This window comes from Aquarana catesbeiana, linkage group LG04, assembly GCF_042186555.1.
Source record: "Aquarana catesbeiana isolate 2022-GZ linkage group LG04, ASM4218655v1, whole genome shotgun sequence".
In the NCBI taxonomy this organism is placed as follows: domain Eukaryota; kingdom Metazoa; phylum Chordata; class Amphibia; order Anura; family Ranidae; genus Aquarana; species Aquarana catesbeiana.
The window spans coordinates 131270671-131295352 of NC_133327.1; the positions used below are offsets into that span (position 1 = coordinate 131270671).

General features: G+C 41.5%; 1 protein-coding gene across 1 annotated transcript in view; it reads right to left on the reverse strand.

Moving 5' to 3' along the window:
- The window catches only part of RASA2 (RAS p21 protein activator 2), a 214701-nt gene that overhangs the window by 38802 nt on the left and 151217 nt on the right, over positions 1-24682 (reverse strand). Inside the window, exons 16-20 of the mRNA XM_073625641.1 lie at positions 7655-7741; positions 7462-7539; positions 5345-5418; positions 5111-5217; positions 2891-2973 (exon numbers count right to left, since the gene is read on the reverse strand). Of these exons, the coding sequence (XP_073481742.1) occupies positions 2891-2973; positions 5111-5217; positions 5345-5418; positions 7462-7539; positions 7655-7741 (429 nt within the window). The remainder of the gene's footprint in view (positions 1-2890; positions 2974-5110; positions 5218-5344; positions 5419-7461; positions 7540-7654; positions 7742-24682) is intronic.

Consider the following 24682-nt stretch of genomic DNA (forward strand, 5'->3'; position numbering starts at 1 on the left):
ATACTAGTTTACTTCTATGCCGTTATGACAGCATCTATTGACACATATGCATTTATGTTTCAGTTGACATTATTAATGGATACTGGGAGATCTTTGGTGACACACACCCCCATCCCAGCCATGTCTGCCCCCCGTTTGTGCTCTTTTGGCTTGGTTTTTCCTTAGCCTCCTCAGCTCCCGAGCCGGGCGCTCATTACTGCCGCCTCTGGGTATTCAGCATTTGGTAGTCTGATACAGCCTCTGGTGAATATAGAGGCCATGCGTTTTGGATCCACTTGACCAATTGTCACGATACAATCTGTGTTGATACTTATTTGGTTCAATATACCCCCCTACAGATGTATTACACACGCATCTACCCCTGATGAAGCTTAAAGTCCCAGGGGGATTTCCTGTATTTTGTTGCATATGTTGAGATGGAGATGGTTTGCGGGTGACACCAAACCTTTTCCTCCTTTTTTTCTACAGTAAAACATGGAGGTGGTCATATCCTGTTATGGGGTGTTTCTCTGCAGCAGAAACTAGAGCACTTGTCCTATGGCCTAGTCAGAACCTAGACTTAAACCCCATTGAAAATCTGTGAAATTGAAGACCGCATTCCACAAACGGTCACCATGAAATTGAAACTGAACTTGAACAGTGCTGCAAAGAAGACTGGGCAAATATTTCAAAGTCTAGATGTGAAAAGTTAGTAGAGACATATCTCAGCAGACTAAAGTCTGTAATTAAAACAAAAGATGGTTCAACAAAATACTGACACAAGGGGGTGTGCCTTTTTATAAATCAGTGATTGTATTTCTGATTTTTTTTTTTTTTCTGACATGTTGGTGTTATATATTTCGCTTGGATGGTATAAGTTGCACTGAGTAAATACAGATGGATAAAACAAAAACGGTTTGGCTTAATTTCAGGCGGCAAATCAACAAAATGTGATTTTAAAGTGGGGGTGATTCTTTTCTATACCCACTGTACAGCTTATTTAACTGGATTTATACAAGAACACTTCCTTATTGTATTCACATTTTACTAACAGCAGCCTATAGTTAACATAGAACAAATTAAAATTCACATAAAAAAAAAAAAGTAAAGTACTGTTTGATAATAAAAATATGAGGATTAACTCAGCTGCTAATATTTAAAGCTATGCATGTATGTTCTACGAATATTTATAAAACTGAGTTGTATAGATTGTAAGGAGATTCATGACTATGTCTTCATCTTCTGGCGATATACCTTTCAATTTATTTTAACTGTCATAAGTTCTTGTGTAGTTCAAAAATATATCAAAAACATAAACCTCGCTGTTAAATAATAAAAAGTTTAAGCAGCCAGCACAGCCAAAGACAAACAGCACAAATACCAAAAAGAAAAAAATGCAGCACTTAAATATAAATGAGTGAAAAATATTAGATTGTGTATCCACATGAGTTGTAGTAAATCATAAAAAGCCTGGTATCAACTGTCAATGGATCAGCATTTCTAAGACATCTTTAGGCAAATAGCATCAATGAAGACATGTTGAGAAGGAATGTTGAAAATCTTGAAGAGATCGCCACCAATTGCATGAAGGAATACCGGAGATAATGGACTTAAAGGGGCATATACTTCTTAAGTTAACCAGGCTTTGTGGTGATAAACACCATGTGGAATGTACGGCTCCACTTCATAGTGAGGCTTGGTCACACATGCCTTCCACGATATGTCGTTGGAGATGGAAAGCAATGACGTACAGCCCCACTTTAGAGTGGGGCTTGGTCACACACGTCTTCAGTGATCCATAGTTGGAGTTAGCAATAGCCATATCGAGGCATGGATCGCACCCGCCTCCGAAACCGGAATTTTTGATTTTGATTTTAATTTCAAATCGTTACGTTTTCATTGTTCCTTTATTAAAGCAATGTTATTTTCGGCTTTTAGATGGACCCGAAGTGACGCAATTTTTCAGACCAGAACTACCGGTCGGCACGTGATTCAATTTGGGACCACTCTGTCTATTTAAGCGCAGAGGTGATGGCAGTTACTCATACCCCAGATGGCATCTAATCAGACGAAACACGTCGGGTCGAGTTCTGCCATCACTACTGCACCTTCCCATGTTCTTTAAGCCTTTGACTGCTTCTGAAATGTGAGTGTCCAATTTTTATCTTTTTTAATAAACGTTATCACACTATGTGGAACCTTTTTTCCATTTCTTGGCTTCATCGTGTGAGCAAGCGAATCTCCTCTGGCCTCCTTTTCCCCCCATCTGAACCACATTTGCCCGTTCATTGTGAACAAGCCCCTAACCAGTATTGTTTAAATGTCTTTACTGCAACCGTGGCTATCTGGATCGTTGAAGGTTTACATTCCACATGGTGTTTATCACCACAAAGCCTGGTTGACTTAAAAAGGTATATGCCCCTTTAAGTCAATTATCTCCGGTAAGCCTTCATGCAATTGGTGGCGGTCTCTTCACAAGATTTTCCTCTTTTTCAACATTCCTTCTCAACATGTCTTTAGTGATGCCATTAGCCTAAATATGTCTTAGAAATGCTGATCCTTTGACATTTGATACCAGGCTTTTTAGGATTTACTACAACTCACGTGGTGGACTTTATTACACATTTATTTAGTATTGTTGATGCACAATCTAATATTTTTCACTGTCATTTATATTTAAACACTGCAGTTTTTATTTTTGGTATAAGCTCTTGTGTGGGCTGTCCTTGGCAAATGCTTCCCTACATTTCTCACCTACATCAGAAAACAAAAAAACAAAAACGGAGATCTGTAACAGCAAACACATTTTTTCCCCAGGTTTGATTGCTTGCATTTCATTTTGGTACAGATCCTTTAATAAAGCCAGCAATGACTGAATAAAATAAAAAAAATGATTAGGTTAGGTACTTACATTGTTCTTATTAAAGGCATTTTCATCCAGCTTCTCCACAGCCAATATATTTTTAATAGGAATACGAAACATTGGCTCTTTATCTGGCAAAAACAAAATGATTACTAGATTAGTGCCAAAACCAAAATAATGTATATCCAGTTCTTTTACACTGAGGTAACAGAACCAATGCAACAAACTTCTGGAGCTGTCTGCATACCCTTTAAAAAAGTAAAATACGGTAATCAGTTTGTCACAGAGGTTACTTGACTAGTATAACTTTTATAGGATATACAGAGGAACAAATGAGATAAACCATACCAAGAATATACTGCTGTGGTCACAGGATTAAGAAGGATAACGCAGACCCTCAAAATAATTAGAAAATACTAGTATTATGCTGTGACGCCATAAATATCTCCAATGTGTCAGAAAAATAAAACATTTAAAAAAATTTCCCAGTGGAGGACACTATCCAACACCTCAAAGCGTTGAAAAGCAGCGAGGTTCCAGCTCTGCAAATGCGTAAAGCATTCCCTTGTCGACTGCTGGAGGGGCAAACATAACCCTTCTATTGTTACAGGGTTTTATTTTCTGGATGAACAAGTGACAGGGACATTTAAGAGAACCAGTTGGAACAAATATAGAAGCCGTTACCGACTTGTTTTTGAATATGCACGATTTGGGCTTTCCTCCTTATCCATGTTTTATTACATAGTGATTCAATGAACAAGCAAGCATCAGTGCAAATTTGGAATGCTTTTCTTACACCAGAAGTGTTTCAGAACCTGGAATAGCTGACAAATTAAAGCAAAGATCTCTAGATAACAGATGCAATTTTATTATACTTGTTTTATACTTAATTGGCCAACTATCCCGAGTACAGTCTGTTATCGTAAATGCTCTCCTTCCTCTCTATTGCAGCAATATTCACTGTGCAGTCTTGCTCGAAGCTGCACAACCTTTCTAGCAAATACATCTCTGCCAACTTCTCTTCTTAGTAGCCATGCACTTCCAAGAATTCATTCATTCCAATGGGTAAGCATATCTCAGGTGTCCAGGAACAGAGAGGAAAGTAAGCATTTAAAATAGATAGTTGCACTCACTGAGGTTGTGCAATTAAGTACATGACGCGTTAACTGATAGCAAACTTGTATTTGAGTTTACAAATGGGGGAATCTTGAGGGTCGTCTTTGACAAAGCTTTATTTAAAAACTGTAAGGATACCACTACAGGAGTTGCCATATCCGTTCTGGTTTTTAAATGGTGTAGGCGTAATAAGGAATTTGATGGAAATGCCCACTGGATTCTTATACTCTTCAGATGGTACAGAATCAGGACTTTCCATAGGAAATTTTTGACAATGTGCCTAAGAAGATTCCTTCTGTTGTAACGGCCACATTGTAAATCAAGTGATAAAATACCTCTTTGGAAGTTTTCATGTTTTATTGCTATAGAAGGGTTTGAAGGTATACCTAAACCCACCTGAAAGGCAATCATTGCATCAGATGACTTATTAATCATGATTTTGATTATATGAATTGATGATATTTAGTTGATGTACAAATATACTGATGTAGTTTGCATACTAATGTAAGAATATATGTAATTTACATGTGATTTTTTTCTAATTTTAGTGGCATTCTGTACAGTACTTCACAAGTCTCCTGATGAAGCCATTTGAATGGTGAAACATGTTGAGTTGAAATTATTGTACACACGCTGACTGCATTAATTGCTTATTGATGGTTTTAAAAATGATTGTTTTTAACTTTTGAATATTTACAATAAAATTTTGTGATTTTAGGAATAAAATGTTGGTATATTAAATTATTATTAAACACATCCTTGTGTTTCTAAATATTTTGTATATTCTGGCATGTGGTGCTTTCATCCTCAGATCTTTGGCTTATAAACTAACCTACATTTTTTTTAGTTTTTCTTCCTCAGTCCCATGATAATAATGATCAGGAAACAGAGTGTCTCTTCCCAACAGGGACACAAAGTTTAAAAAAAAAAGAAAAGAAAAAAAGAAAAAAAAAAAAACCCTTAACCCTTCCCTACTTTCCAATAAACTTAGTAAAAAAGTTTGAGCTTAGGATACACTTGTTTTTGGACACTGATCAATACAAAACAGGCTCATTTCAAATGTAAAAAGATATCTGCAAGGTGTTTAAGAATTCCACTGGGTTCATTCATAGATGGCCAGCTTGTGGACCCTTGCAGTGACATCACATTTACCTTTCTGCTTGTGGTATGAAAATTCTCGACTTGTAAGTGAAAACCAGCGTTTTTTAAAATTCTTCTTCCCAATACGCGTTCGACCTTGGGCACGTTTATTCATCTCTCTGTAGAGAAAAAAAAAAAAAAAAAAAGTTTTTTTGCTAACAAAGAACCAAGTGGTCAATTGCTGTTCTAAAGGATACCAGCTTTCGGTTTACCAAATTGAAGCCACAAATTAATTTCTTTCCTTACCCATCTTTTAGAATGACAGACTCACTCACTCCGCTCGGCTCTTTACTTTCAGTTGATGATATTTCCTCTAAAAACTGGACAGGAAGAGTAGTAAATGTTACAATGATGACCTTATTAAAGCAAGGCTTCAGTCTGCAGCAAACATACACAACCACTCTTCTAGCATCAGATTGGCTTTTGTGTCTGCATAACCCTTCAGTTTCAAAAGTCTGTCCAAGACTTTACTGATGAGCTTTAGCATGGGGTAATTTATGTCTAATTCCCTTCCTCTAGAGCAAGGGTCTCCAAACTTTCTAAACAAAGGGGCAGTTTAAGGCCCTTCAGACTTTAGGGGGGCAGGTATTGTATTAGTAGAAGTAGTGCCTCATCATTGGAATTATTGTGAAGGAGTAGTTCCCCATCACTGTTGTCAGTGGAAGGAAAAATGTCCATTGTTGGCATCAGTGAGAGGAATGGTTCCCCACTGTTGAGGTCAGTGGAAGGAATAGTGCCCTAAGGGCCGGATAAAGACAAGCAAAGAGCTGCATTTGGCCCACGGGCCGTAGCTTGGTGACCACTATCACTCTCCTGTAGTCTGACCCCACAATTATTTATTCGACATTACACAGAATCGATTTGGGGGAGGAAATATATTCAAATCAGTGCCCATATTCCATCATACTTAACTTAAGATTACATAAGATATTAAAATATCTAACAACACTAAAACACTAATGTCATTAGTATTAGAATCGTAAAAAAAAAAAAGGAAAAAAAAAAAAAAAAGGGGGACGATGAATAGGAAAGTAAAAACTGATCAAATTAATCTGATTGATCTGAATTTAGACATTTGATGTTCCTCAGAGTTAGATAACGAGCAGATTTCTGTGAGTAGGGAAAGCGGGTGGATGGCTTCAGAAACACTTTAATAGTCATAGTCTGTCATGTAAAGTAAATTTCCCCAGCTCCTCTTTCAGCTCTCACAGGAGTTTCCTGGTTCTAAAAGTGTAACCACAGGTCACGCAACACCAATTAACTAGAAGACTCAGAGGAAAGGCAGCAAAAGGGAAGAAGAAATTTACCTGCACAGCTCTGCATGGCTGATAAGATGTAGAATAATGGCACTCACAAATTTCTCTCTCATTCAGAGCCATTTTCACCACACACATTCTCTTTACACATACAGATGCTTTCTCTGTACTCTCTCACAGGGTAGGGACATGCTCACTGGATTCTCCCACACAAAGCGGCAGCACTCTGTAGGCTTCCTTGTGCTTTCTCTTGCATTTAGCCTTTATCACAGGACAGATATAGCACTGCTTTGAGCTGGACCCAATTTATAGCCAGTTTACAGTAACGATAAAAAAACTGACAGCTCAGGTCAATCCGATGTTAGTACAGTGATCTCCCTTGCTGTTCTATTGTTTTCTGAGAGGGGGACGGCCTATTGGCGGAGAGCACTAATCGGGAGCCAGTCGGGAAAGATCTTTTTTGTCCAGATACTGTTGAATCGGCTGCAGTACACACGGGCCAAATGTCGGCCGGTTTCTATTGAATCAGCCGATGGAGGCTGACATGCGACAATGTTCAGCAGGTATCCCACCCCTTCATTAAAATTTGTTTTATTTGAGAGACCTAACTAAAACATATATTTAGGTCCTACTTATTTATATAACATACAGCAAAACTTGTTTTTAGTAGAAAACTGGACAAGCATTTACTTTTCATAAGCAACGCAGATCTAAAAAGGTAAGTAAATTGGTGAATATCTTCTGACTTTCCTAAATTTGTTTTTCACTTCTAACTCACCTAATTGCTCCAGTGATCACACTTCCAAGATCTGCATCCTATGCTTAGCTACTGGCCTGGCTGTAGGAACATGACTTTCTAGTGCTACTGTAATCTAAGGTCTCAGCTTTGCATGTAGAAATCTTTACCTGCCCTTGTAAAACAGACCTACCATATTCCCCAAGTGGCATTTTATAGGAACTAGATTTATTGTATGCAGTCATCAAATGTTTAATGAAGCTACACTTGGGACACTGCCAGTTCTAAGAAACATAACCCATATAGGTGCATTTGACTAACAACCCAAAAATATGAACTGAGAACTCCCAATATAGTCAAGATCAACAAACCTTTTTAACATCAGCTGTGTAAGTTTCTTCTTCAAACATCTTGTAGAAATCACACATAAACGGCTCTTTGAAGCTAGACTGAATAGACAGAGCAGATGATCATGTATGGTAAGTTATAAATCATGTTCGCAAGACAGACCATGCTAATAATAACAAAAATTAAAAATAATAACAAAAATTAAAAAAAACGTACAGTTTTGCTTTTCGATAAATTGCCTACACTCCCAAGAGTCTGGATGGTTTTGGAAATGAGAGTCAAAATACGTGACGTTGCTGCATCCTGAAATGAGAGAAAGGTGCAACATGTTACCTCACACAGAAAAAAAAAAAAAAAAAGACAAAATTTCCCCATGTAACGGTAATAATTTCGGTAAATTAAGCTATGACTGAATTTTCACAATCTCTTCTGGAGTAGGACACCTCCAAACCACATAATGGATCTGGATTTTGCAAAAAAGGGATTGCTCAATGTATGTTAATAGTAACAAATTCAATATTTTTACAGTAAAACATAACATATGAAGGGGGCTGAAAAGTTCTGGGCCTGACCCCTTTCCTAATATGTAACACCAGTTTTGTTATTGTAGTTGTAAAGAGTGACATTTCATATGATATTATGCCAATTTGGAGGATTGGAGCTCTATTTTCTCAATTGTTGCAGGTAATTGAATGGCAGAGATGGCGGCGGAATTTACAAACATTGAACTACGAGGCATCATGAAGTTCCAAAGGAAATTCATCAGCATATAATGGAAACATTGGGTGACCAGTGCCCATCATAATCAACAGTGAACAAATGGTATGCAAACTTTCAGAGTGGCAAATTTTCGACACAAGATGCTGCAAGATCTGGAAGGCCCATCACAGCGTGAAAATGTTGATTACGAGCATGACATGATTTTGGAAAATCAGGAAATCTCAAATCAAAAAATTGCTGAGGCTCTACAGACATCAAAGGAACATGTGGGGTTCATAATTCATGATCATTTGGATATACAGTACACAAGCTTTCAGCCAAGTGGGTACTGAAATGTTTGAATGCTGACCAAAAACATGAAAGAGTAATGGAGACAAGGAATTACCCAAACATAGTTTATGTTTGGTAAGCTGACCAATTTTCCCAATTTACTGTTAAGATGTGCATGGAGTCCATTAGAGTGTGGTGCACCCTTTCCATCAATCTAATAGATTCCAAGCGGAGAGGTAGAGGAGCACCTGTGACCATGGTACCGAGGGACATCACCAGTATAGGGCGACAGCCCATTGGATAGCACTAAAAAGCGTATGTGTTAACTTTTTTTTTTTGGGGGGGGGGGGGCGCTCAGGGAGTTCTGCAAATAAAACTCACATCTGATAAGTCAGGGTCACAGGTACACTTGTTATTTGGAGTACCAGCGAGGAGGTTTTTTGCCACAAGGATCTCAAAACAGTGCAGCTCCAGAACGTGTGAAGGAGAGTACCCCTGTCACTACATCCTCTGAAGCATGTGTCAGGAACCAGTGGGTAAATTCTGTGCAAACCGTCAGGGGTATAGTACCAGCGGGTACGTAATTTGACTACAGTCTCTTTGATAGAGACAGAGCATGTGCATTTATGAATATTGGAGACCATGTCCTGACAGTCTTCTGCAGAGATCTCCTGGGCCGTCTCCCATCCTATCATAGCTGTTGATTTGGTCATAGTATTGTGGTCGTTAAGGTACTGGTATAAGATTGAGATAGCCCCCCTATCTCTAGAGGCCTCCCTGCATAGGTTTTCAAATGATGAGTTAGCCAATTCCACAACTTGGGTTAGGGTGTTAGAAAAGAAAGTGCCGTATTTGTAGAATTCGGATCTGTGGAAGGCAAAATTATGTTGTAGGTACTCAAATAAGCAAAAGGAAGAACCCTGCCATTAGAGAGTTCAGAGTTACTAGACCCTGTGAGGTCCAGCTGGAAAATTCTGTATTAAAGGCTGGGGGAACTGAGGTTCACCTAGAAAAGAAGCTAAGCGTGGCGGACTAGAGAGTAATTTAAACATCACCTTGTAGAGAGACCAGATATAAAGGGACCGACTCACTACCGTTAAGCGGAGCAATGTCTTTAAGGGAAATAGAGCGTGACCAGCGGAGGCCCGGGAGGTAGTATGGAACAACCGAAATCCTCTTGAATTGTAACAACGGTATATGTTGGGGAGGTGTGCCATTACGCCAGTTGTATTAGGCGGGATGCCAAGAAGTATTTCCATAGATCCAGGCATCCCAGGCCGCCTCTAGATTGGGCCCTATACATCAACAAGCGGCCCATTCGAGGCTTCTTTTTCTGCCAGATAAATTTGAGCAGCTCTGTCTGTATTGTCATTATTGTGGAACGGGGGACATAAAGAGGTAAGGGTCTAAAAGTAGGGATTGAAATTTTTACCGCTTGGATTCGGCCTAAAGATGATATATGATATGAGGACCATTGGGTAAGTAGGTGTCTAATAGTGGAAAAGGCTTGTGAATAGTTATTTGTGTATATCAATTTAAGCGAGGGGGAAAGCCGTATCCCTAAGTATTGTAGCGTACCAGAACTCCAGGAAAATTCAAACTTATCTTTAAGGGTAGTTAGTAAAGGTTGAGGGATATTGATGGGTAAGGCTACGCATTTAGATGGATTCACTCCTAGGCAAGTAAGGTGGTAAAAGACGTCTAAGGAAGTAAGAAGGTGGGGGGGGGGGGGGGGAGATTAGGGGGTCAGATATAAACATAAGGACATCATCCCCGTATAAGCTTAGTTTATATTCTTGGTTACTTTTAACATATCCTTTAAATATTAGGGTTGGAGGAAATGGAGTGGGCTAGTGGTTCAATTGCCAAAGCAAACAAAAGGGGGGAAAGGGGGCAACCCTGCCTAGTTCCACAGCCCAGAGCAAAGTACTCAGAGTTGCACCCTGGGAGTTTAATGTGGGTCTGGGGATAATAAAGAGCCTTAAATCCATTAATAAATTCGCCATTGAAGCCAAACTTGGACAAAGTGGTGTCCAAATAGGGCCAGAGGACACGGTCAAAGGCCTCATTAATGTCTAGGCTTAAGAGTACTGTAGTACCTTACGGGAGTAGATTTCAGCATCCTGAATGACATTAGCTGCTAATCGATTATCAGTGATCTGTCTAGATGGTATGAAGCCCGTCTGATCAGGGGAGATCAATGTTGTGATAACCGATGCTAAACGATCCACCAATATATTGCCAAAAATCTTTAAGTCGTATAATGACCGAAATGGGGCAAATGTTCTGGGGAAGGGTATGATCTTTACCCGGTTTTGGAAATATTTGCCAGCAGCATGTCCTACGGAAATGGTTTACCAATCAAAATATGGTTATAAAGTTTAGTCATTTTGGGGATTAATGATCCGGCAAATTTTTTATAATATGATGCGGTGAACCGGTCAGGGCCAGGGGTTTTGGGGGATTTTAAGGAGGAGATGATAGAGACTAATTCCATTTCCGTACAAGGAGCGTTAAGAGTCTGTAGCTGCTCATCGGTGAGCTTTGGTAGCGAGAGGGCATCTAGCCTGGTCTGAGACATGGGAAAAGGTGGGGATGAAGGACCTGACAGGAATTTTTGGTAGCAAGAGAATATCTTTAAGACTTCTTTAGGGTGAGTTGTGGGGTTACCATTACCATCTCGTAATTTATATGAATGCGTTGGCTGGGTAGATTGTTTCAACTTTCTTGTGAACATAGCTGAGCCTGAATTGCTATGCAGGAGAAAAATGGGTCTTAGACCAGCAGAAGGATTTTTCAGTTTGTTCTGGGAGCAGGGTGTCTAGGGTGCTTCTCTTATTAATTTGAAGCAGTAATTCCTGGGATGGGGTTTGGCTGTGTCTGTGGTATAGTCGACACTGGCTGTTTTGAAGGATTTAGGGTTTCAGTGCATAGACCATCCTCCCTATTCACCAGATCTTGCTCCGTCTGACTATTACACATTTCCTAATCTTAAAAATACACTAAAAGGACAGACATGTTTGACCGATTCAGAGGTCATAGCAGCAACAGAGCCGTTTTCCGCAGAGCAGACATAATCTTTTTATTTATTTATTTTTTGAAGGGTTAAAGAAACTGGAAAGACAATATGCTAGAATATGTAGAATAGCATTGCTCTAGCTCATTTACTTCTTGGTTGGGCCGAGAACTTTTTAGCTCCCCAATACACATTTTTTAATCAATTATGTTTACTGCATTTTTTAATCAAACCTTTTTTAAAAGCCATGATATATGCTACAGGGTCTTCAAACTATATACAGAATTTTATAAGCGAAAAATTCCTTTAAGTGGATGTAACCCCATTCATGAAATCTGACCTGGGCACATATATATCTGTAGTGTTCACTTAAGTCCTGTGTCTTTCTGCTGCTCCATTCCTCTGTTATCAGCATGAGAACTTGAGACAAGCTCTCTGACACAGGAGATAAAGCGCAGCTTGAAATTTGTGTTGGGGAGGGAACTTAGAGAGATAAGCAGAGAGCTGGTCTATTCATGGTACAGCTCTGCAAGGTTCTTCGTCCCTCTGCCTATATAGAGGCGGGTGTGTGCCTTTCCTCCACATCAGCTTACACACAGGCGTATGCCCAGACTCCCCTCTCATTGAAAACAAGATTTGTAACACAATGTCCACTTTCTAAAGAATGTAGAAAGCTGAAAACAGCAGATATATATGTAAAACCTATGTAGGGAGATTTGTTTCATCACTGTGTATCATCTGAGGCAATTCACTTCACTGGGTATAGGAGAGGGTTTACATCCACTTTAATTAGGCTAAGAAGCACTTCAATGAAAAGCTCTTCATACATTAATTTCCTTGTACAAGCAGATGTTTCTGTATAGTCTGTAAGAGATACAGAGGAGAACACCATCTCTATAGGGGTGCCACGATGCAAGGAGTCTCAGTCTGCATACATAACTCCTAAGCTCAAATACACCATCTTATTCTTAGTGAACGCCGGAGTGGGGAATAGCTGCTGGCCTTTTTCGGCCCTGTAAGGATCCGACATTTCAGACTACTGTGCTCCAAACATGGTCTCTGAAGGTCACAAGATTTTCAGTCTTACCTCTTCTCCGGAAAAGCATGCAGACCTCTATGCTGCCTTGTAAAACTTGTAAATTGTGGCGTTATTACATTTTTTCCCCAAGAGGGGGAATGTTTTCAGGGGTTCTACTCCAAACTGATCACAGTTACAAAGGCAATTACAGACATTCCTTTGGATTTAAAGGTTCTCAACTCTTTATGGGTCAAAAATTCTGCATGGAATCAATGAAATCAGTCACAGAGATCAGGGACTACAGGATGTGGGCATAAAGTAGACTTATTTACACATCCCTTTTTTTCCAGTGTACCACTGCTTCGTGTTTTGCTGTGAGCACTTGAGACTATCAGTTTGTGACCCTTGCCTTTGGACTGTGCACTGCACCATGGGTTTTTACCATGGTGCTGGCCCATGCTTGCCCTGCTTCGCTCATAAGGAACTCCCATTATGGGATACTTGAATGACCTTCCCCTTCAGGCATGGTTAGACAAACCCTGCAGAGGTTTGAATAAATTCTGATCATCCAGAGGTCGACACTGGAACCGACTCATGTTTGTAGTATGTGGGTCTTCTGGATACGGCCAAGTGCAGATTTTCTTCCCTCAGGAAAAAAAAATCGACTGTCTGCTCTCACATTCAGGCTCTTCAGTCCAGGTGCCATCCCACCCCCACTTTTGCAAAAGTGTCTTGGGCCCGATGGTTGCCCACTTTAAAGTGGTTCTTTATGCCCAGTTCCACTCCAGGCAGTTGCAACTCATAATTTTGGCTGTGTGAGACAAAAAAAGACAGTTTCTTTGGACCCCTGGATTCAACTGCTGCTGTAGACCGGTCTAGCTCTGACCCAATCACTCTCTAGTCTGGCGATGGAACCAGGAACATTTTTCCATCCCGACATGGAAGGTCTTTGTGATAAACGCCATCCTGACAGGCTTGAGTAAAGTCCTAGAAACCCTCGACAGTGACCGACTCATAAAAGGAAGCCTGCCTCCTGATTAATATTCTGGCAATACAGGCCACCCATTTGTCTGTTCTAAACTGGACCTCTCAACTGAGGCCATCTGATCCAGATTTTGTTGAAAATCACGGCAGTGGCCTACCTCAAACACCAAGTAGGAACCAGAAACCTAATGGGCTTCAAGGAGGCTAAGCAAATGCTTCATTGGACAGAATGTCATGTCTGCAGTCCACAATCCTGGGGTGGCAAATTGGCAGGCCAACTTCCTCAGTCAACAGCATCTGGACTCCAGGGTATGGTCACTCGGAGGTATTTCAGTGGGGGTTGACAGATGTGGACCTCCTGGCCTCCAGAACTAACAGCAAACTGTCCAGGTTTGTCTCCAGGTACCTTTTGGCCTTTCTAGTGCATGCCCTGGTGACTGCATGGGATCAGTTTTGTTCGATTTATGCTTTTTGTCCTCCTCATCCCCTCCTCACATGCACCACCAGATTTACCTTCCTGCTTTATAGTCATTGTTTTTTGATTGCCTAGCTGTTCAAGTCCAAATGCTGAAGAATGGGGATTCGGTTATTCCTAGGCTGCCCAAGGCTAGGAAGTCTTCCTCTCACAGCGTTTATCACTATTTGGAGAGTGTATTTCGCTTGGTGTGAGGCATGGAAGCGCCATCCCAGGATGTACACCTGTCCTTTCTGCAGTTAGGTCTGGACCAGCACCCCACCCTGAACTCTATTCAAGGCCAGGTTTGGGTGCTTGGTGTTTTCTTTCAGAGGCCACTGGCCTCCCACTCTTTGGTGAAGACTTTTGTTCAGGGTAATATTCATGAATTTCCCATGTTCGATCCCCAGTATAGCCATGGGATCTCTACCTGATTCTTTCTTCAGTGTCCCCCCTTCGATATCAGGTGTCTCCCCTAATGTGCAAGGTGGCCTTTTTATTGTCATTATCTCAGTGAAGAGAGTCTCTGAGTTGGCCACTTTAACCTGTATTTTGTTACACAAGAACAAGGTTGGATTGAGGTCTAAGCCCCCCTTTTTAGCAAAGGTGGTTTCTTCCTTGCGCCTTAAAGAAAATAAGATTTTTATAACAGCTTATCTGTAAAATCCTTTTCTTGGAGTACATCACGGGACACAGAGCACCACAGTAATAACTATGTGGGTTTATAGGCCACCTTTAGGTGAATGGACACTGGGATAACCAAAAAGGAAACAGAAAGTGCCCCTCCCTATATAAGCCCTCCCATACTGGCAGTATCTCAGTTTTTGTAGCAAAGCAAAATATACACATATCCCAATAAGAGGGGAGGGACCTCTGTGTCCTGTGATATACTCCAAGAAAAGGATTTTACAGGTACGCTGTTATAAAAATCCTATTTTCTTTATCGTACATCACGGGACACAGAGCACCATAGTAATAACTATGTGGGATGTGCCAAAGCAATGCCACCTGAGGGGAGGGAGACACAAAGCAAATAGCCGCTGCCAGGCGTGAGGACCTATACTGCTGCCTCCAGCACACTGTGCCCAAAGGTGGTGTCTTCCTGCCATCTTACATCCATTTGACAAAATCTTGTATGTACTGACGACCAAGTAGCGGCCTTGCAAATCTGAGCCACAGAGGCTTAGTGATGCACTGCCCATGAAGCACTGACTGCACTGGTAGAGTGCGCTTTAATCTTAAAGGGAGGAACCCTTCTTTTCAGGCCATAAGCCTGACTAATCCCCTGGCAAATCCACTTAGCAACAGTAGATTTCGATGCTGCCCGACCCTTTCTAGGGCCTTCCGGCAAAAAACAAAACATCAGTTTTCCATATCTGAGCAGTCACTTTAATTGCTCTCACAACATCGAGAGAATGTAATAATTTTTCTTCTTCTGCAGAACGAGGTTCTGGGAAAAAGGAAGGTAAGGAAAGGAAACATCTTGATTCAGATGAAAACCAGACCCTACCTTTGGCAAAAAGGTTGGGTGCGGACGCAGCACAATCTTATCCTTGTGAATGATTAAGTATGGCTCTCTACAGGAGAAAGCAGCCAATTCTGATACTCTTCTTGCAGAGGTTATTGCAACTAGGAATACCAATTTCCTTGTCAAAAGAATCAAAGGAATATTCCGTATAGGTTCAAAGGGTTGTCTTCGCTCCACCGACAAAACCAGATTCAAATCCCATGGACACAAGGGTATTCTAACTGGCGGAGTTATCCGCGTTACCCCTTGTATGAATGCCTGGACTAAAGAGTGCAAAGCAAGCGGCCTTTGGAAAAACACTGCCAAGGCCAAAATCTGACCCTTGATTGTACTCAAGGCCAGCTTAATTTCTACTCCTAATTGTAGAAAGGCCAGAATTCTTCCTATGACATACTTACTTATGAGGATGCCAACCCTTGGTTTCACACCAAGTGACATAGGCCTTCCAGACCCTGTAATAAATGGTCCTGGAGGCCGGCTTTCTGGCATTAATCAGGGTGATTATTACCGAACCTGAAAGCCCCGATTTTTTAGAATGTGGGCTTCAATAGCCACACCATTAAACTTAGCACTTGTAAGGCAGGATGGAGTACCGGTCCCTGCGACAGCAGGTCCGGACAAGTTGGAAGAGTCAAAGACTCCCCTACTGCCATTCTCACAATCCCTGCATACCAGGGTCTTCTGGGCCATGCCGGGGCCACTAGGATTACCGGCTTCCCTTCTTCCCAGATCCTGCGAAGCAGCCGTGGTAGCAGCTGAACTGGAGGGAATGCATAAATCAGTGAAAACTGATTCCACGGGGTCACTAACGCATCTACTCCGAGTACCAGTGGATCCCTTGTACTCGCCACAAAGTTGTCCAACTTCTTGTTGAACCTGGACGCCAATAGATCTTTGTCCGGTGTACACCATCTTTGGCATATGGCCAAAAAGACATCGGGGTGTAGAGACCATTCTACCGGCAACAACTGTTGACGGCTCAGAAAATCTGCTTGCCAGTTTTCCACTCCTGGAATGTAAACTGCAGATAGGCAAGGAATGTGTTTGCCTATCCAAGACAGAATATGTTCCACCTCCCTTTGGGCTGCGTGGCTTCTGGTGCCCTCTTGGTGATTGATATAGGCCACTGCTGTGGTATTGTCGGAGTGTATCCTGACAGGAGCATTTTGCAACCTGGACGTCCAGGCTATTAGAGCCAGACGTACTGTCCGAATCTCTACGATATTGATGGGCAAGGTCTTCTCGGACTCTGACCACTTCCCTTGAACAGTGGTCTCTTCTAGAACTGCTCCCCACAGCCCCATAGGCTGGCATTCATTGTTACTACTTTCCATGAAACTGGAATGAAGGATTTCCCCTTGTGTAAATTCCTGGTTATCAGCCATCAGTTGAGACTCTGGCGTACCCTTGGAGCCAGATTCATTGGATATTCCAAGGCTTGGATCAGTTTGTTCCAAGCAGACAGAATACGGTGTTGCAACAGTCTTGAATTAAACTGGGCATAGGGAACCGCTTCGAAGGAAGCTACCATCTTCCCTAGTAATCTCATACAAAGGCGAATGGAAGGACCCTTCTTTGCCTTGACCGCCTGGACCAGCTCTCTTAGAGCGTTGACCTTTGCTTGAGGCAAGAACACCCTTTCCTGGGTTGTGTCTATGACCAGGCCCAAATACTGCAGCCTTCTTACCGGCTGTAAGGATGATTTCTCTAGATTGAGAATCCAACCCAGGTGTCTCAGATAACTGACTGTTCTGGACACCCCCTGATTTAACCCTGCTATTAACTGATCTACCAGTAGCAGGTCATCTAGGTATGCTATTACTGCTATACCCTGGGCCCTTAGTCTTGCTAGTACTGGGGCTAACACCTTTGTAACCAGTCGGGGAGCGGTGGCTAACCCGAAAGGCAAGGCCACAAACCGAAAGTGGAGCTGCTCTACCGCAAACCGCAGAAACTTCTGGTGAGCGGGAAATATTGGCACATGTAGATATGCATCCTTGATATCTAAGGATGCTAGAACCTCCCCGTAGGGTGGAAACAACTGACCGAATTGACTCCATTCGAAAGGAGTGGATGTTTAGGAAGTGATTCAGATTCCTGAGATCTAGAATGGGTCTGACATCTCAATTTGGTTTTGGTACCATAAAGAGATCTGAATAAAACCCCAGGTCCCTCTCTTCTGAGAGAACCTCTTATCACTCCCTGACACAGTAATCAGGCAAGTGCCAGAAATAAGGACTTTTTCTTTACTAGGTTCTTGGGAACGTTTGATTTTAGAAAACGCGATGGTAGAAACTCTCGATTGTAGCCTAGGACTACTACAGAGAGGACCCACTTGTCCTGCATTTCCTCTTGCCAAGTTTCTGAAAACCACCGCAGTCTTCTCCCCACTCGATCGAGCGGGGGCGCCCCTTCCCAAGGAAGCCTTGGGACTCTGTTTTGTGGACCTCTGACTCCAGGGCTTTCTGTAGCCCTGTGTCTGGTTATGAGGCTTACCCTTTGCCCCCGACGGTGGAAGCCATCAAGACTGCTTGGAGGCTGTTGCCCCAGACATCTAAGTAGAAGGTTACAACCTCTCTCCATGAAATGGAAACCCAGCCAAGAGCTTCTTGCATGGTAACTTGGCTGACCAGTTCTTTAGCCACAGAATCCTGTGCATATGTATCAACATGAGCGCAAGGCAAGACGCCTGATGGATAGAATCCTTGATAACGTCCACTGCAAAGTATCAGGCCCTAGGTAGCTCAGCTAAACTTTGGGCCTCGAGTTTGAGCAGGAACTTTTTTAATAACCTGCTTGAATTCATTCCGAAGGGATTGACAGATACCTATTGCTGCCACTGCAGGTTGTACTACCGCACCAGCTACAGCAAATGAGGCCTTAAGTAGAGATTCCAACTTTTTATCAGCTGGATCACCAAGTACTTGTACGTTGTCCACTGGACAAGTTAAACTCTTGTTCACAGAGGAGATAGCCGCATCTACTGCTGGCAAATCCCATCTCTTTGAGAACTTTTTCTCCATAGGGAAAAGAATTGAAAATCTTTTAGGAGGAGAAAACTGCTCATATGGGTGATCCCAGTTAGCATAAAAAACAGTTGCTCCAATAACGGGTGCATAGGGAAAGCATGAGAACTCTGTAGGGGTTTTAGCTAACCCAAAGAGAAGGAAGAAACATCCTCCACCTCTGCAGGAGGCAACTTATATCCAGAACGAACCAAGTCCATAAGGGATTGGATTAGCAATTTCTGAGATTGCGAAGTTGAGAAAGGTTCTTCAGATTCTGAATCCTCAGAAGAGGAGTCAACTGAACCTCCTTCTCTCAATGGCATCCCAATATCTTCTGCCCATTGTTGCTCCAATACTGGAAGGTCAAGGGCAGGAGAAGGGGGGTCTGCTGCGTTTTCTCACCTCCTGGAAGGAAGACGCTAACATCTCGGCTATTTTCCCTTCCAAACCAGCCATAGCCAAATCGCCCTTTGTGACGTATGCAGAGGCTGGGACGTTGGAGGTAGCCACCAAGCCCGTGAGACAAAATGGCTCAGATTTGCCAGATGCTCCAGGTCTTCTAGGGGAGGATGGAACTGCGGGCATGAAGGGGGGGACCTGACCTCTCTGATGGTGTATGGTCCCCCCAAAACCCTCTGACAGCTGACAGAGCAGGAGAAAATAGCAATGCTGCCTCAGGAAGCCTTTGCTGACACTTGAGCACACACAGGGGAAACATGGAATGTTGGAGCCAGGTATGTGCTTTTACACACTCTAGTGGCTAAACACAGGCAAGGCACGCATACTCACACCAGAAAGAGCAAGTGAAATATAAAAATATATATTCCTTGTAATCTCTTTCTGACTTACCTGATCCCACCGCAGGACTACTGGAAATTATCACAGACAAATTCACTCATCACGGCAGGCCGTGTCATGCCAGGCCTTCAAGGGCCGGGTCCACCCCCTTGGACCTGTACAGCACCCTGCTGGAAAACTCTTTGGCTGTATCAACATGGCCAGGGTGCCGGGTCCCAGAATCCAGCTCTCAAAGAGAAGCATTACAGGCAAAAACCTTGTTTCTTCTTCCACGAGGCCCGGGTACCATTGTTTGGCTTTCAAGCATTTTAGATGGATCCGCTTGCACAGCCCCTTGATCCCGTCAGGGATTACTTAGCGAAGCTCTCTTAGCATTTCATCAACCGTGACCAACAGCTTAGACACGGGCAAAAAAACTGAGATACTCCTGGTATGGGAGGGGTTATATAGGGAGGGACACTTCCTGTTTCCTTTTTGGTTATACCAGTGTCCACTCACCTAAAGGTGGCCTATAACCCACATAGTTATTACTATGGTGCTCTGTGTCCCGTGATTTACTCCAAAAAAAGGATTTTACAGATAAGCTGTTAGACTCCCTTCACTGAGATAATGACAATAAAAAGGCCACATTGCACATGAGGGGAGACACCTGATATCGAAGGGGGGACTCTGAAGAATCAGGTAGAGATCCCATGGCTATACCGGGGATCAAACAGGTGAACTGCATGAATAATACCCTGAACAAAAGTCTTCACCAAAGAGTGGGTGGCCAGTGGCCTTTGAAAGAAAACACCAAGCACCAAAACTTGGCCTTGAATAGTGTTCAGGGTGGGGTGCTGGTCCAGACCTAACTGCAGAAAGGACAGGTGTACATCCTGGGATGGTGCTTCCATGCTTCACACCAAGCAAAATACACTCTCTAGACTCTCCAGCTCTCAAAGAGAAGCATTACAGGCAAAAACCTTGTTTCTTCTTCCATGAGGCCTGGGTACCATAGTTTGGCTGTCAAGCATTTTAGATGGATCCATTTGCACAGCCCCTTGATCCCGTCAGGGATTACTTAGCGGAGCTCTCTTAGCATTTTATTAACCATGACCAACACCTGAGATACTCCCGGTATGGGAGGGGCACTTCCTGTTCCCTTTTTGGTTATACCAGTGTCCATTCACCTAAAAGTGGCCTATAACCCACATAGTTGTTACTATGCTCTGTGTCCCGTGATGTACGATAAAGAAATGTCCCCCCCCAGTTCACGGTCACTGAAATACCAGAAGATGGGTACATCTTCAACTCATTCAGTGGTATGCCTGCTAAGGGGAATCACTGGTGCACCCACAATGGGAAGTGACAAAGGTTTTTAAATTAAATCTCAAAATCTCTAACACAGTCATGTAGGCCCAATGTGAAGCAAGGCTTCAAGTGCTCACAGACCTGGGCAGCTGGTGCTGATGAGTATTTTAGATGGCAAGTGACCAAGTCACTTTAGGCAGGCACTATAAACAGACCAGGATGACACTATTCCCCAGGCTGAAAGGAGAGCCTGGAGTACACATGCAGCACTTCACCCAACAGATGACATCAGCACTCGATCCATCAGCACTAACCTGTATGTGGTAAAACTAGCGCCCAACAGTGCAAAAAAGCAGGGGGTAGTGTTTCTTCAGGAGACACATCTCTCCCAGAAAATAAATATGAAGTTATATTCAAAAGACTACCCAACATGGTATTATAGAGATTTGACAACAAGGAGGGCAAAGGGGGTAGCTATTAGGGTGGCCAGGGGGGCTCGGTTCATACAGGAGGAAGGGATGCCGGACTCCGAAGGTAGATATCTCTTCCTAAAGGGTAGATTGTGTGAAATGGATTGCACGCTGGCAAACATCTATTTCCCCAATAAGAACCCAACAAAGTATCTGAAGGAGGTTATGGGAAAGTTAATGGACTTCAAAAAAGGGAAGTGTGATAATGACCGGAGACTTTCATTTTTTAAAAAATTTTTAATGGAGCCAAGAATCGATAGTACATCTTGGGTACAGGGGACTGAGAATGTTCAGCTGAAGATGATAAAAACAGAAATTACATAAATGTCAAATGTTGGATGTATGGAGAGTGCAGCATTCTAAGACACAGGACTATACATTCTTATCCCCTGTACTCTAGGATCGACTACATAATGGTAGAACACCGGCTAGTAGATCCGGTTATTAAAACAAATATTGAAACAACACTGTCAGACCATTCCCCAGTGACAATGAAAATGAAGTTACCAGGAGCTCAAATGAGGCCTAATTCACGGAGATTAAACAAAAGAACTAATACAGGACAAAGAGGATGAAGAATTAATAAAAAAAAGCACTAGAACAATATTTTAAAATAAACGATATGAAGGAGATATAGGATGCCATCCTATGGGAGGCCCATAAAGCCTACATTAGGGGCATCCTGTTTGTTATAGGAGCTAGAAAAAAAAAAAGAAGGAAAGAATAAAAAAAAATGGAAGTATTAATAAAAGAAATACATGAATTAGAACAAGGACATAAAAAGAACAAAAAGATGAGCTGTACCATCCATTAGTAATAAAAAGGGTATTTAATGGAATTACAAAAGATAGATATCAGTGGGGAAATAAAGCGGGAAAATATTTAGCAAGAATGCTGAAGAAAAAAATCTGTAAATTATATAGAAAAAATACAAAAAATAGTAGGGGAAATGGTATATTCAACAAAAGAAATAGCGAAAGTGTTTCAGAACTATTATGGGGCATTATATTTGGTAAAACAAAAGGGGCAACAGGAAACCGAAAGAACAGAAAAGAATTTATAAAAAAAGCCAGGCTACCCCAAGTGATAGAGAGTAAGCTACCAACCTTAGAAAAACCCATAACAGAAGAATAGATCAATATAGCATTAAAAGACTCGGCATCGGGAAAAAGTCCAGGCCCAGAAGGGTTTACAATCTATTATTTCAAAAAGTTTAAAGAAATTTTATCACCAAAATTGTGTTCATATATGAACGGATTGGGAAAAACTATGAGATGAGTAGAGAAGCCTTACTTGCCTCGATAACGATCATTCTGAAGGAGGGGAAATATAGTACTTAATGCTCAAGTTACAGACCAATATCTCTGCTGAATGCAGACACAAAATTATTTGCGAAAGTATTAGCTACTAGGATGAAAGATTTAATGATGACCTGGTGCATGCGGACCAGGTAGGTTTCAGCCCAGGAAGAGAAGGAAAAGACAACGAAGTGAGAACATTGCTCTTGCTTCAGAAAATTAGAGGTCTTTTCCTGTCGAAAGATGCTGAAAAAGCATTCAACAGTGTGGACTGGGGATTTATGATGAACACACTGGAAACTACGGGAATAGGTCCAAGGGTGATCCAATGGATCAAAGTACTATATAAACAACCTACAGCAACTGTAAAGATCAATGGGGTTTCCACTCCCTCCTTTGAAATGTATAATGAAACGAAACAGGGGTGTCCCCTCTCACCACTATCACTTGTGCTATCACTGGAACCCCTCTTGGCAACGATTCAAAATAACCCAGACATAGGAGGTATTAAGATAGGGGAAGAGGAGCATAAAATAGCAGCCTATGCTGATGACGTGCTGTTCTATATATCCAACCCAAGGATTACAATGCCTAATTTGCTTAAGATATTAAAATATTATGGAGGATTATCAAATTTTAAAATAAATCCTTCTAAAATCAGAGATTCTAACTATAAATATAAGCTTACAGCATGAATTCCAATTCACATGGAGGAATTAAAATATTTAAGAATAAGGTTAACACCATCCTTAGGGAAAATAAATGAAGCAAATTATATCCCACTACTAAACGAAATAAAAACAGAAAGAAAAATAGCAACAAGGCCACTCTAAAGGATAGGACAAATAAATATTATAAAGTTGGTAACAGTACCTAAAATCATGTATAAATTTTAAATGTTACCTATTGCTTTGCCTCAGACATATTTTAAAGTGCTAAAAACTACAATAACTAAGTTTATTTGGCAGAATAATAGGGAAAGACGAAAAACGCAATGAGGATTAAAGGTACCAGACTTTAAAAAAAAAAAAAACAAAGCAGTGTTTTTACGAGTAGTGGTGTGGGCAAAAGAGAAAAATGAAAAAAGGTGGGCAAAATTTAGGTAGGATAATATGGATTCCACCACAATTTAGGGCACTAGGAGAGAAGACACATGTAATGACACAAAATGCACTTAGAATTTGGGACTTAACACAAACAAGGTAAATGGAAGTATAATTCTCCATTAATCCCACTGAAAGAAACTAACTATTTTACACCGGGGAAAGAGAAATTAGGCGGGAAATGGATAAAAATAAAAACGCACAATTAAAAGATATAATAAAAAAGGGGAAAATATGTACATTTCAAGAATTAAAGCACAAAACAGATTTGATGGTGATTAACAAATGGCGGTATCTCCAGTTGAAGCACTTTGCCATAACCTTGCCCCAACCAATAAGATCAGGGGGAAGATCTAATGCCTCTGGAGCGGCAAATACAAGAAATGGCATATCCCGGATCTACAAAATTTAAAAGGCAGTGGGAGGGGCTGGAGGTCCTGCCATATTTAAAAAAAATGGGAAAAAGAATTGGGAACACGAGGAAATAAACAAAATATAGGAAAGATATTGAGACTGGTACGCAGTTCCGCGGTAGATATGACTACAGTTGAAATGAATTACAAAATGTCTGACAAGATGGTACATAACACCAGATAAAGGCGAGGATGTAAGGTAGCGAGAACCATGGCTTATATTTGGTGGGATTGCCCAAAAATAAAAAAAATACTGGAAAGAGATCCTACAACTAATAAAAGATTACCAATAGAGAAATACTAGAAGAACCGTGGACGTTTTTGTTTTATGGGTTGGAAAGTTCAATAAAGCAATTATAGAGAATCAGCGATACCTCATCTGATGAACGCAACTAAAAGCTTGATACCAAAATATTGGCAAGAAATAGAAAGCCCTAAAATAAGGGACTGGATTGGAAGGATAGAAGAGACATATAATATGGAATACCTGAGATATAGTGGGAATGAGCAAATGGAAGGATTGGCAAATAAATGAAAAGATTGAAAGATGTTTAAGAAAACCAGGAGATATGTAGAGGCGATGGGATATTAGAAGAGGGGGAACTGGGAGAAATGGAGCAAAAATAGATAAAGGATATAGTTTGAGGATGGGAAGGGGAGAGGGACGGGGGTGGGAGGTTTGGGGGAAGGGTGATTAAATGCATTTTTTATTGTAATCATCTCTGAAAATGAAATTTTTTTTGTATTTTGACATATAGGGGAAAAAAAAACAAAAAACCTAATAGAAGAAATGCAAGCAGGCCCAATGTGAAGCAAGGCCTCAAGTGCTCACAGACCTGGGCAGCTGGTGCTGGTGAGGATTTTAGATGGCAGG